General features: G+C 41.2%; 1 protein-coding gene across 6 annotated transcripts in view; it reads left to right on the top strand.

Moving 5' to 3' along the window:
• arhgef11 (Rho guanine nucleotide exchange factor (GEF) 11) overlaps positions 1-12,231 on the top strand; it is a 36,936-nt gene that overhangs the window by 7,788 nt on the left and 16,917 nt on the right. For all 6 annotated transcript variants that reach the window (XM_058394161.1, XM_058394156.1, XM_058394158.1 and 3 more), the window contains 18 exons: positions 425-529; positions 646-695; positions 808-865; positions 960-1,159; positions 2,640-2,711; positions 2,841-2,948; positions 3,070-3,118; positions 4,406-4,443; positions 6,087-6,170; positions 6,571-6,639; positions 6,834-6,938; positions 7,173-7,271; positions 8,244-8,286; positions 9,168-9,264; positions 9,528-9,650; positions 11,324-11,347; positions 11,429-11,558; positions 12,044-12,140. In XM_058394161.1, coding sequence (XP_058250144.1) covers positions 425-529; positions 646-695; positions 808-865; positions 960-1,159; positions 2,640-2,711; positions 2,841-2,948; positions 3,070-3,118; positions 4,406-4,443; positions 6,087-6,170; positions 6,571-6,639; positions 6,834-6,938; positions 7,173-7,271; positions 8,244-8,286; positions 9,168-9,264; positions 9,528-9,650; positions 11,324-11,347; positions 11,429-11,558; positions 12,044-12,140 — 1,551 coding nt within the window. The remainder of the gene's footprint in view (positions 1-424; positions 530-645; positions 696-807; positions 866-959; positions 1,160-2,639; positions 2,712-2,840; positions 2,949-3,069; positions 3,119-4,405; positions 4,444-6,086; positions 6,171-6,570; positions 6,640-6,833; positions 6,939-7,172; positions 7,272-8,243; positions 8,287-9,167; positions 9,265-9,527; positions 9,651-11,323; positions 11,348-11,428; positions 11,559-12,043; positions 12,141-12,231) is intronic.

Below are 12,231 nucleotides of genomic sequence, written 5' to 3'. Positions count from 1 at the left end.
CCTCTCTCGCCTGTCAATCACAGCGACGCTAGCCAATCGTAGGCCTCGGTAAGCTCACGTATGCGGAAGAGGGCAGACGGCACTTGCCGCCGAATGTGTTACACCACCCAGAAAAAGTGATGAGGCTGGCTTCAGAGGATGCATTATTAGTGTTTATCCTCCAAGAAATTAAATTAAAGGGGAAAGAATATGAATCATGTTCTTTTCTTAATATTGAAATGGTATAATATTGAAATAATTAAATAAACAGACAGCTCATTTTTGCTCATCTTGTGCTTTATAACCTATAAATGTATTCATCTTTATAGTGTTATTATTGCATATATCTTATAACAGACATTTGAATCAACGCCAGAATCAAGACTAACGCTGCTCTGCTGTCTCTCTTTATTTTTTCCTGCTCTCCCGCTGTCCTACTTTGCAGCTGCAGGTCTGGTGCAGAGATGTGTGATCGTACAGAAGGACAGCCTGGGCTTCGGCTTCACCGTGTGCGGAGAGAGAATCAAGCTGGTGCAGAACGTCCGTCCAGGTATCAACACACAGTCTATACAGATGTGCATGTCCAGTGTGACTCTTAGCTGTTTCACTTTATTCATTATTTTTGCTGACTCATCATTTCCTCTCTCTTTCTTCCCCCTCACACAGGTGGGGCAGCAGTAAAAGCCGGAGTGCAGGAAGGAGACCGGATCATTAAGGTACATTTGATTGCTGTTTTGCTTTTGAGAACTCGTACAGCTTTACCTCACACACCTGTCTCATCTCGTGTGTCTCTCTCTCCCTCTCTCTCTCTCTCTCTCTCTCTCACAGGTCAACGGCTCCTTGGTGTCTTCCATGTCTCATCAAGAAGTAGTGAAGATGATCAAATGTGAGTGTAAAGACATTACACACACAGTGTTTGAGTCTAATTGCATCTTGACCTCATGTTTTTTCTTGTTTTTCTTTCTCTCTCTCTAATATAGCTGGGACATATGTGGCATTGACACTCCAGGGCCCACCTCCTTCGGTAGCCTCTGTCCCTCTTCAACCCCTCCCATCTGACCTCCCAGCCAATCACAGGACACAGCCAGGTGATGAAACCATGCCTCCTCCACCCCCACCCTTGCCCGCTTCAGGACTCTGCACGCCGTCACAGAGAATCACCGGCCCCAAACCGCTACAGGTGTGTGAAGGACTGTCCGAATATACAGTGGGATATTTCACTGAGCTGTAGGGATGGCATGTTGTTATACCTCCCCTAACCTAGGGGTTGGGAAAGGGGTAACAATGAACCAAGAGCTTTATTTAAACAAGGTTTATTCTGTACATATTTATCAGAAAAGGGATCAAAACAACAAACATAAATTTGTTTCGAACTTTTTGGAGGCATGCAAAATAAAATTCAAATCAACAACAAATCTCTTCCTCGCTCCATTCCTACCAAAAACAGCAGAAAGCAAACAGGACATAAAATGGCATCCTCCTTCCTACTGCTTCCAACAAACACGAGCACAAATTTAAGTCCCCAGTTTTGTTACACAATCAGAAGGAAACATGCTGCTTTATTGAACACAAAGACAACAATTGCATAACCTTTAGTGGTAGCAATAGCACACTTGCTAACCTTCTGTGGCAGAAGAAACCCAAGTGTCAGCGAGATGGAGACCAAAGACCTCTCTGAACTGAGTTTCTTATTATCTGGCTCCACCTCCAGCAGCCAATCAGAGCAGTCCAGCAGTTAATGGCAATCAGAGTTAGCTGGGGTTCTTTAAACTCAATACAGATCAAAATGTTTGTCTTGGATGTGCAGAAAGTTCACCAAGTCTGAACAGTTAAAGATTAGAAAAATGTCACCTGGTCTTCATTTGCCACGTTTCTACCCCCTCTACAAATCTAGTGTGCTCTTCTGCTGCTTTAGCTTCAAGGTCTGAGATGCTTTTCTGCTCACCATGGCTGTAAAGAGTGCTTTGTGCTTTCGTGGCCTTTCTGAAAGCCTTTCTCATCAACAAGGCAGAGAGTGAAACTCCCAGGAGATTCTGAAATGCCCAAACCAGCCTGGATAAGTCAAAAGCACAAATCTAAAATCTTCCACGCAACCATGGATCAATACATACCGAGCCACAAACCTATCCTAATATAGCAGATGCCCTTAATATCCTATTAAGGTAGCCATATAAATCACTTTAATCCAGTTATTTCCAGGGAGGCACTTTGTCTTCATTTTGTTTGTTTGTGAGACCCACAGACGCTCTGTTTTAGTATTTCCTAGACCTCTGAACGATTTGCACTGAAATGCCGTGCTATTTCTCTAAATTTGTTGAACCCAGGATTTGCTGAATCACACAGGCCTCTGTACTTGATACAGAAAGCTGCATTTAATGCACATGTACTGTACATGAGCTATGCAGCTGTTTTGCAAACATTTACATTACCAAGGGAAGAGCATCCTTTACCTTGATAAATATGGTGCATATGGTGAGCCTGCAAATTAGACAGGGCATTAGATGAAATTTTCCAGGGTTGGAAACTTGTTGCTTATTTGCAGTAAATTAAAAAAAAAATAATAAAAATTTTCATTTATTTATAATGCTGCTGTTGGCTATATAACTGCTCAGTGCTGTGACATGATATACTTTCTTTTCTTTTTTCCCCCCTCTCCTCAGGACCCAGAAGTCCAAAAACATGCCACACAGATCCTGAAAAAGATGCTGGAGCAGGAAGAGGCGGAACTCCAGGTATAACACAGTTACCGGCTTCAGATCCTGATCATAGTAAAATGAATTGAATTTACCCGAGACTAAGCAAGCACGACTCTGGCTTTTCACCATGCATCCAACATTCACCATGTGTCCTCCAACGTGCAGGATCTGCTCGAGGAACAGTCCCGCAACCCGTCTTCCTCCCTGGAAGAGAGAATAGAGAGCGCAAAAAGGCGTGCTAATCAAGTCCGCGTGAAAATGCAGAAGGATCTGGTAAGAGCTGTTTCGCTGGGTGAAGAGGTCTGGTCTGTTCCCTAAATTGATGTTTATTCAGTTTGGAGCTAAACGAGTGTCTGAGCCTGTCTGTTGCTTTTGTTTTGGTTCGGTATTGCAGGATGGAACACGCTCGGAAACAGCTAGCAACTACATGAATGCTGGAGAAGGTGTGTGTCTAATTTAACACAAGTCATTGTGTGTGTGTGTGTGTGTGTGTGTGTATGTACACAGGATACACTTCACCTGGTTACTGTAGCTTTGTACCTACAAGCTAGTCATGTGCTCATCCCAGCACTTATATGCTACGTTCACACAGACAGCGACTGGCAGTGATTTGCAATGAGAGCTGGTGATTTCCAGCGCCGTGAGCAACCACAAGTGTTGGTGATTTGCTGTGGGCGTGTCCAGCAAGGCAGCAAAATCGAACTGTAGGCAAATGTGGAGGTGCCGAAACTTCCAATGGGAGAGAAAATAGTAGCGCGATGGTGAAAAGCACACACTGCTTCTTCTGTAGCTTGTATAAACTGTCTGATTTTATTATGTACAAGCACCAATTCCTTATATACTAGGACGTTTCATTTTAGCAGCAAGAAAACTAACATGAACACAATGTGTTCCTTGTTCTCTGTGCAACAAACCCCAAACAAGCAGAAAAATAACATTCAGACTCAGTGACCAGTCTGGTTGCTTGCCTTTAAGGCACATTTCTGCTGCACGTGGCATGAATAGCTCGCTGCCTCGTCGCTCGAGGAGTGTGTGTGTTTGCAGCTCGGGAACATGAATGTACCTGTCAGTCAGCTTTATTACACATTAACATGACATCGATTTTTCTTTGCATCCGGTTGCATGCTTTCCCTTTTAAATGATATCCTGTGTGTTCCATGCAGTGTTTCTATTCATTTTTTTTTATTTTTTATTTCTTATATTCTGGGTCATGGAGGACTGAAAAACCAGACACTGCAGTTAATTCATTTTTAATTCGTATCCAGAGCTGTATGGAGACATTACACTGTGAGTGAACGCGGCTGTGTGACAGTCGAAAGACATCCTTTGTCCGCTGGATCACCGCTACACGTCTGCTGCTTCTAATCTACATAAAGTGGAACCCGGCTCAGCCTATTTTTAGCACTCGCTGTATCACACAATGTTCGTGTATCTGTTCAGTTTCAGCTGAATTCACACGCACCGTCATTCACACATGTTTATACTTAACACACGTTTTGGACTTTACAGTACACAGATACAGAAGAGTAATGATTTATAATCCTGTCATCTGCTGTCACTCAGAATAAGGGCTTGGATCTGGTTCCTGTCTGTTGTCTCAAAGTTTTTCCCTTTCCATCGTCACCTCTGGGTTTGCGCATGATGAACGGAAATCTGGAGCCAGAATTTGATTAAATTAATCAAATCATTTCAAATTAAAATGAATTGATTTGATCTGTGTGTTTTGGCAGGTCGATTGTCTATAGATGCAGGTGAACCTGATTATGAGGTGAGTTCTTTGTTTCTTTGTTTATATAATTATTATATTTTGTGTGTATATATACACCGATCAGGCATAATATTATGACCACTGACAGGTGAAGTGAATCTCCTCATCATGGCACCTGTTAGTGGGTGGGATATATTAGGCAGCAGGTGAACATTTTGTCCTCAAAGTCGATGTTTTAGAAGCAGGAAAAATGGACAAGCGTAAGGATTTGAGCGAGTTTGACAAGGGACAAATTGTGATGGCTAGACAACTAGACCGGGTGTTCCCGGTCTGCAGTGGTCAGTACCTATCAAAAGTGGACCAAGGAAGGAACAGTGGTGAACCGGTGACAGGGTCATGGGCGGCCAAGGCTCATTGATGGACGTGAGGAGTGAAGGCTGGCCTGTGTGATCCGATCCAACAGACGAGCTACTGTTGCTCAGATTGATCAAATTGCTGAAGAAGTTAATGCTGTTTCTGATAGAAAGGGGTCAGAATACACAGTGCAGGATGGGTCAGGGCTGTTTTGGCAGTAAAAGGGGGACCAACACAATATTAGGCAGGTGGTCATAATGTTATGCTTGGTTGGTGTATGTGTTTACAGATTTAGATTTCCACAAGTTGCATCACAAATTAAAAACAAAAAAAGCCTGAGCATTTTTGGCTGCAACAGTCACAAAAAACTCAGCAAACTCTGTGTGCGTGTGCGCATGCAACAGCTTGTCCTCTGTCTGTAAGAATAAGATGAGCATCAGCAGGAACAGATGATTATGATCATTGAAGCGTTGCGGTTTAGAAGATGAGCTCTTACATGTGAACTGTTATTAAGTGTGTGTTCCAGTCCAGTTCAATCCTCCTGGACTCCTGCTGTGCTGCATTACACCGCTGAGTTCACATGAGTCTCCTTCTGTCCACTCATCAAATCAAAACTTTTCACTGCTTTTTATTTGCTCCCCCTTGTACTATACTTTTGTCCACACTGTGGTTCATCAGAGCTGGACTTGAAGATATGATAAGTGAGATCTTGATAAATGATGTCCTGAAATGTTGATCTTTTTCTGAGATCTCAGCAGTTTCATGATAGCTGTCGTGTTAGAAATATGTACTTTATTCTTTTTAGCCAGGATACAGATGTGTTTTGCTTCCAGATGTTTAGAAAACACATCTATAGATACATATCAGGTAGAAACGGTTTCAGGTATCATGATATGATGTATTTTTATCACATGATTCACTCCTACACAGTATCCTGATATACACCATCAGTTAAAGCTTATCCTGGACCTTCCATTGGTCATTATGTGTGTGAGTGACCGGTTGTGGTGTTTTATAGTGAGTGTTAGAGACTCTTAATTCTCTTTTTATTTAAAACAAAAGTGTGTTTGTAATGATGTCAGTCCTGCTTAATTGACTATTATAATCTTAATGGTGTTGCTTTACTTCTCTCTCTCTCTCTCTCTCTCTCTCTCTCTCTCTCTCACACACACTTCCTTTCTCACTGCCTGTCTCTCTCTTTCTCTCTCTCTCTCTCTCTCTCTCTCTCTTTATCTCACTTGTTCACTCTCTCTTGTTTGCTCTCTTTCTCTCTCTTTCACTTGTTTGCTCTCTTTCTTTCTCTTTTGCTTGTTCTCTCTCTCTCGCTCTCTCTCTCTATCTGTTTTTAGACAAGTGAGAGCCCTTTCTCCTCTCCGTCCTCATCATTTAGGACTCCTCAACACCGTAGACATGGCTCCGGCACTCTTGAACCAGTGAGAGACACACACACACACACCTACACACACCTACACACACACACACTCCCTTATCTGTTAAAGGAATGCTCGTTTTTCCTCATACCACAGATGTGGACAGTCAGCCAAGACATGTTTGGTGAATGACGATTGCTTCTTTCTTCTGGAGATAACGTGAAAGAATTTCTCTTTATCTCTCTCTCTCTCTCTCTCTCTCTCTCTCTCTCTCACACACACATACACACACACACACGCACAATGTACCTAGATGACCTAATCTCACTCTGGACTTGGTGTCCAGGAAATAAGACATAAATGACATGGAGTGTGATTACACTAGAGAGATATTTATGAGAGTTAAATATCCTGCAGTTGTCTCTGACTGTAGTGTGTGTAATGTGTACTGGTCTGCCTGTAGGCAGGGAAAGCTCATATCATCGGTCCAGAGGAGGAAGAGGATGATTATGACGGCTATATGATGAATGAAGTGAGTCCTTCATCACACTACTGTGTGTGTATTATAAAGCAGTACACAACATTTCCTCACACCTCTGTGTGTTTTATATCCCTCATCTCTCTGTCTCTCTCTCTCTCTCTCTCTGTCTCTCTCTCTCTCTCTCTCTCTCCCTCTCTCTCTCTCTCTCTCTCTCTCACTCTCCCTCTCTCTCTCACTCTGCTCAGATGGACGGCCCGTTTCAGGACATCGAGCTGCTGAAGACTCGTCCTGCACACATGACTGTTTTTATGAGATACATCTTCAGTCAGCTGCTGGACCCAAACCCACTGGTCAGTCCCAGTTTGTCTTGCTTTATCATTTTCTCTTTCATTTTGCAGCTTGGGTCACCTTTGACTGAAAAACATAACACTCCAGTATTTATTCAGGAATCTAACCCAGGTATCTGAATATTGGTTAAATGTGTAATGATGATGATCCAGCAGTGTTTCTAAATCAAAATGGTACATAAAGTAACTGTAGCTGATGAAGCCAAACGTGTGTGTGTGTGTGTGTGTGTCTTGTAGCTTTTCTATCTTTCCGTGGAGGCTTACCTGGGTTCCACTCCTAAAGACGCCCGTGCCCTCGCACCCCAGATCTGCTCTCACTTCCTGGACCCCGATGCTGTGAGTTTCCACACTGTCCCTCCTGGACACGAGGAAGCATCTACACACAACAGCACATAATGAATAAGTACAATGCTGTATTAATGCACAGAGGTCTCCTGCATCGTCTTCAGCTGATAGTCATTACTGCAGATATAACTATATAAATAAACCCTGAGGTACTGCTGCCTCCCTGATGATATTTCCCTTTATTAGTGTTCCTATAGCAGCTATAGCCAGACACTCCCTGTCTAGCCTCTCTTTTTTCCTCTCTCTCTCTCTCTCTCTCTCTCTCTCTCTCTCTCCCCCCCCCCTCTCTCTCTCTCAACACATCCATACAGAAACCCTTATTAACATCTCTTTATACTCTGGTTATGTACAGTAGATGTGCTGTGCCAGTGAATGTACTATAACTGTATAAACTCTAGTGCACATACAGTGACAAAACGACCAGAGATCACAGATTTTCAGTGAGAGCTGGAGACATGAGCGACAGTGACCGTTGGCGACTAGATGACTGACTAAATTTAACTTCATGCAAATATGGAGCGACTCGGTACAGTGACTACCAATGGGAGGGAAGACCATAGAGCGACATGATCCGTGGCAGAGCACACACTGCTTCTCCTTCAGCTCGTTTGATATGATGCACATATACACTGCTGGGTTTTCTACACCAACACCAGATCTCCCGTAGTAGAATGCGAACTGCACCATCCACCGATAAACATCATCATTATGGCAACCAGTAGTAGGGACATCTACTAGCGACTTTGTAGCAAAGCGACTGGTGACTTACAGATAAAATTCACTGAATGTGTGAACATATATAAAATTCAAATTACAGTCAGGGTGGCAGCTGCAGAAAATTGCACATCAACACAGAGACACAATGAGGGAACAGTGATGTCTGATTGTTTAAATATTCACTGACCTTGCTGATTTGTTTATGCCCCTCTCTCTCTCTCTCTCTCTCTCTGTCTGTGTTCTCAGCCTCTGAAGATTAAAGTCAGAGACGAGTATTTGACAGATATAGGTAAGCTCTGCCGATCCTGTGTGTATATCTGAGCATGCTGTGGTCCAGCAAAAGACTTTCTCAGGTTTGCATATGTATCTCACCCACAAAAGTGAAAGATTTCAAGATCTCAGATATACCGAAAGACAATACGCCTACCTCTATATCACATTTTATGCGTGAGTTTAAGCATTGCACTGCTGCCACATGATTGGCTGATTAGACCACTGCATGAATATTTAGGTGCACAGGTGTTCCTAATAAAGTGGACAGTGAGTGTAAGTTTACTTCGGAAGTAAGTTCTTTCTTTCATAAGTTCTTTATTCATGCCAAATGGGAAATTTACAACTTCCAGCAGTATACGCAAGCATAGGTAATAAATAAAAAATAAAATAGGAATTTAACAAAAAATGCAAGAATTTAAGGGTAAAAAATATATAACAAAAAATATAGCTAATAAAATATAACAAAAAATAACAAATAAACTATAATAAAATAAAATATAACAAACTATAAGAAGAAAAATATAACAAAATATAGCAAATAAACTGTAATAAGAAAGTATAACAACAAATGTAACAAATAAACTATAACATAATAAAATATAACAAAAATATAACAAATAAACTATAATAAAATATAACAAAAAATATAGCAAATAAACTGTAATAAAATATAACATAAAATATAACAAATAAACAATAATAAAATATAACAAAGTTTTAAGTACTAGAAACTAGAAATTTAAAGGTATATCAGCATCAGACTCTGTCTCATCATTTAGTCTGTATCACAAGCCTCGTGCTTCACCTCTTCATTCCAGCCACAGCGACCTCTGATGAGCCACAACACATTTGTGTATGTTGTAAAGATCAGACACGGCCATTTTTTGTCCCTTGCAGAGAATCGTCTCCATGCTCAGGAGGACATCAGAGGTCCACTGTCCGAGCTCCAGCAGCAGGTGCTTCCAGAGATCCAGGACCAAATCCAGGACTACAGGTACACACACACAAACACAGCTGTCTAACATCAGCCACATTCCTGACCTCTTTCTATTTTTACTAAGCCTTGACCTTTTAACATAAAGCGGTGCTTTGACTAGTGCTTAAAAAGCTAAAGCATACAGTATAAATGGCTCATCATTGGGTTTTTATGTATGTTGATGTATGATCTCTGTAGATCAGACTGTCACTGTGGATTGATGTGCCTCTGATGTGCCTATTAATAACATATATAATTATATGCTAATGTAATTACTGCAGGAATAAGCAGCTGATGGGGCTGGGCTCCTTGTTCGGAGAGAGCGATCTTCAGCAGTTAGACGGCGATCCGGCGAAAGAGAGACAGGTGGTGGAAAGACAGACCACGGCGCTGTGGGAACTGCTGTAAGGATTTCTTTTCATTTAATTCAAGGCTGGTGTAAATTTGATGAAATGGGGTTTTGTGTCTGAATGCAGAATGTGGCGTTGGTTATCTTTTATTGCAGAAAATTCTAATAATATTATTATTCAACTAATCATTTGTACATGATGCATACAAGTGATGTATGAATTTTCTTAGTTTTGCGGAAAATTATTAGTAGACGTTTCTTTTGTAACGTCATATGTGCCATAGTGTATACGTTTCCTAAGGTACAGTGCAGTGTAAATATAGACATTTAAGAATTTATTTGATGATCAAGAATAAATATATACTAGTGAGGATCAAACAAAGTGAACATTACAGTGATTAATATAAATATATTCATATATATTAATATAAATATTAATCTCAGAAAATTAGTGTAATTGATCATAATATCCATATTATATAGTATTTCCTGAGTCAGTATGGATTATTGTGCTAATATGTATATATAAAAAACAGGTTTAAACATGTACTGTATATTTTTTAAGTGATTTGAATAGCAGAGGATTGTTCTTTTTGTCGTGAAGTAAAAAATATAGATACTATAGCATGAAGTCACAGGTTTAAAATGCATTTGGGAAGAAGAATTATTTCTTTGATTCAAGTCCCAGGACCTTTAACCGGTAACCAGACCTTACATAGACACAGTGGTCTTGATAATGACCTAACGGAGTGACCTGCACTGTGGAAATGTGGATATTGGCATTAAACATGTCTGTGATGCAGTTACACTGATTGAACACCAGAGGTCTAAATTTGCCTGATCCATTGAGTTAAAAGTGTACAGAGATCTTGCTGCTCTTAGGATAGCAGGAGAGTCAAGTCATGTAGATATTTGTCATCAGAGCCATCTACATTGTGCAGAAGACAGTGAGGTGAGTTGGGGGTGAGTACACAGATAAGCATTAGAGGAGAAATTCTCATTAAACGTAACAAGATGTTAGTAGAACACCTATGACTGGAATGAATGTCGCGACCAGACTGATGTACCTGAAAAAGAATGAATCCTGAGGCTGGATTATCTTCCTGTGGTTCTTCCAAAAGTTATTCCTTCAAGAGTGATGGCAGTGGAGATCTTAACACACCACTCCAAAATCTCCAGTAAGAGTCGAGATCTGCTGAGAGTGAAAGCCATTACATACGATTTCATGAAGATGCCGTCATCCAGTGAGCCTCCAAGCCCGGGTGTTGGGGGCGGGGTTATTTGGGAGGAGGCCATGCCCATCAGGAGAGAAATATTGATCAGTAAGAAATATTGTTTCAGTGCAAAAATTTGTCCCCCATCCTTCCCATAAGTCCATGCAGGTGCTAACTTCAGTTATGAAATAAATCATTACACCTCTAAAAGAAGAGCAAGACGATAGAACAGAAGTATGGAGGTACAAAGGTCACGTCTAGTAAAAGCCCCAACATACCTCAGTGTCCAGGCACATGACTTCCCCCACATAAACATGAGCTCAGTCATAAAGGCAGACGGACACGCGGTCACATGACTGCTTCACCGGTTCAGACCCACGGATGTAAACCTTGAAACCGTTTGGGGGAAATATGAGGAAAATGAAACTGTTTGCGTTCGGTTAATTCAGACTGCTGTGTGTTTTGTGATGGTAGTAAAAGTTTTAACCTTTGATATCCTTTGTTTTATTTGCAGCTCAAAGCACGAAGAAGACAGAAGGTAAGACCGAATGCTGGCTTATCATCTCTGCATTACAAATAAGTGTTTGTTTATTAGGATTAAAATGTTGTGTTTGCTCAGTTCCCCGTTAGCATCAGCGATCACCCTTTACCTGCGACACACCGGGATTAAGCTGAGAGACTCCAAACTTTTCCCAGGACTCAGCGCAGAGAAGGAAAAGTGGCTCGCTTTCTTCCCCAAGACCAAGAGGGTACACTCCATTTTCCACTCCCTTACTCAAATTTTCTTCTTATAAAAGTGTAGCATTAGTAAAGTCATGAAGGTCAGGTTAATGGCTAGAGATATTTTGCCCAGTGTATTGCTATTTAAAGATTACCTCTGTTCTGACTTGGATATAATGAAAAAGAGTGAGTAAATCATTTAGTATTAAGTTTTTTTTAACTAGGGCTCTTGCACAACTTCCTGCATACGGGGAAACTTTTTTATTAGAGCTGCCCAGTAGTCTGGTTTCCTCAGTGAAACACGCCCAATCCACAATTATCCCTAATGTTAGCTAGGTGTATTAAATCTTGAAGTTTATTTAATTTTCACATCATGGTGTGCTGTGATGGGAAACTAATCAACAGTGGTGTGGTTGTGATGCAAAGCAGAGTTCCTGTTCAGTTTGATTTTCTCTGAACTGTTCCAGTTGGAGAATATATTTGTCTAGACTTGTTGATGTTACTGGTGTTACAGCAGCTGAGCAGCACAAAGAGAGAGAAAGATGGAGAGGATAAGAAGAGGAATCCCATCTTAAAGTACATCGGCAAACCCAGGAGCACCTCCCAATCCAGTAAACACACACACACACACACTATCCTTCATCGCTCAGTGAATTGTGTTCACCCTGACCTCAGTTTGAGATATTTTGTTTGTTTTTCGGG

Source organism: Hemibagrus wyckioides, linkage group LG07 (assembly GCF_019097595.1).
Source record: "Hemibagrus wyckioides isolate EC202008001 linkage group LG07, SWU_Hwy_1.0, whole genome shotgun sequence".
In the NCBI taxonomy this organism is placed as follows: domain Eukaryota; kingdom Metazoa; phylum Chordata; class Actinopteri; order Siluriformes; family Bagridae; genus Hemibagrus; species Hemibagrus wyckioides.
The sequence above is the reverse complement of the archived record's forward strand: the minus strand, read 5'-3'. Positions and strand labels throughout refer to the sequence as shown.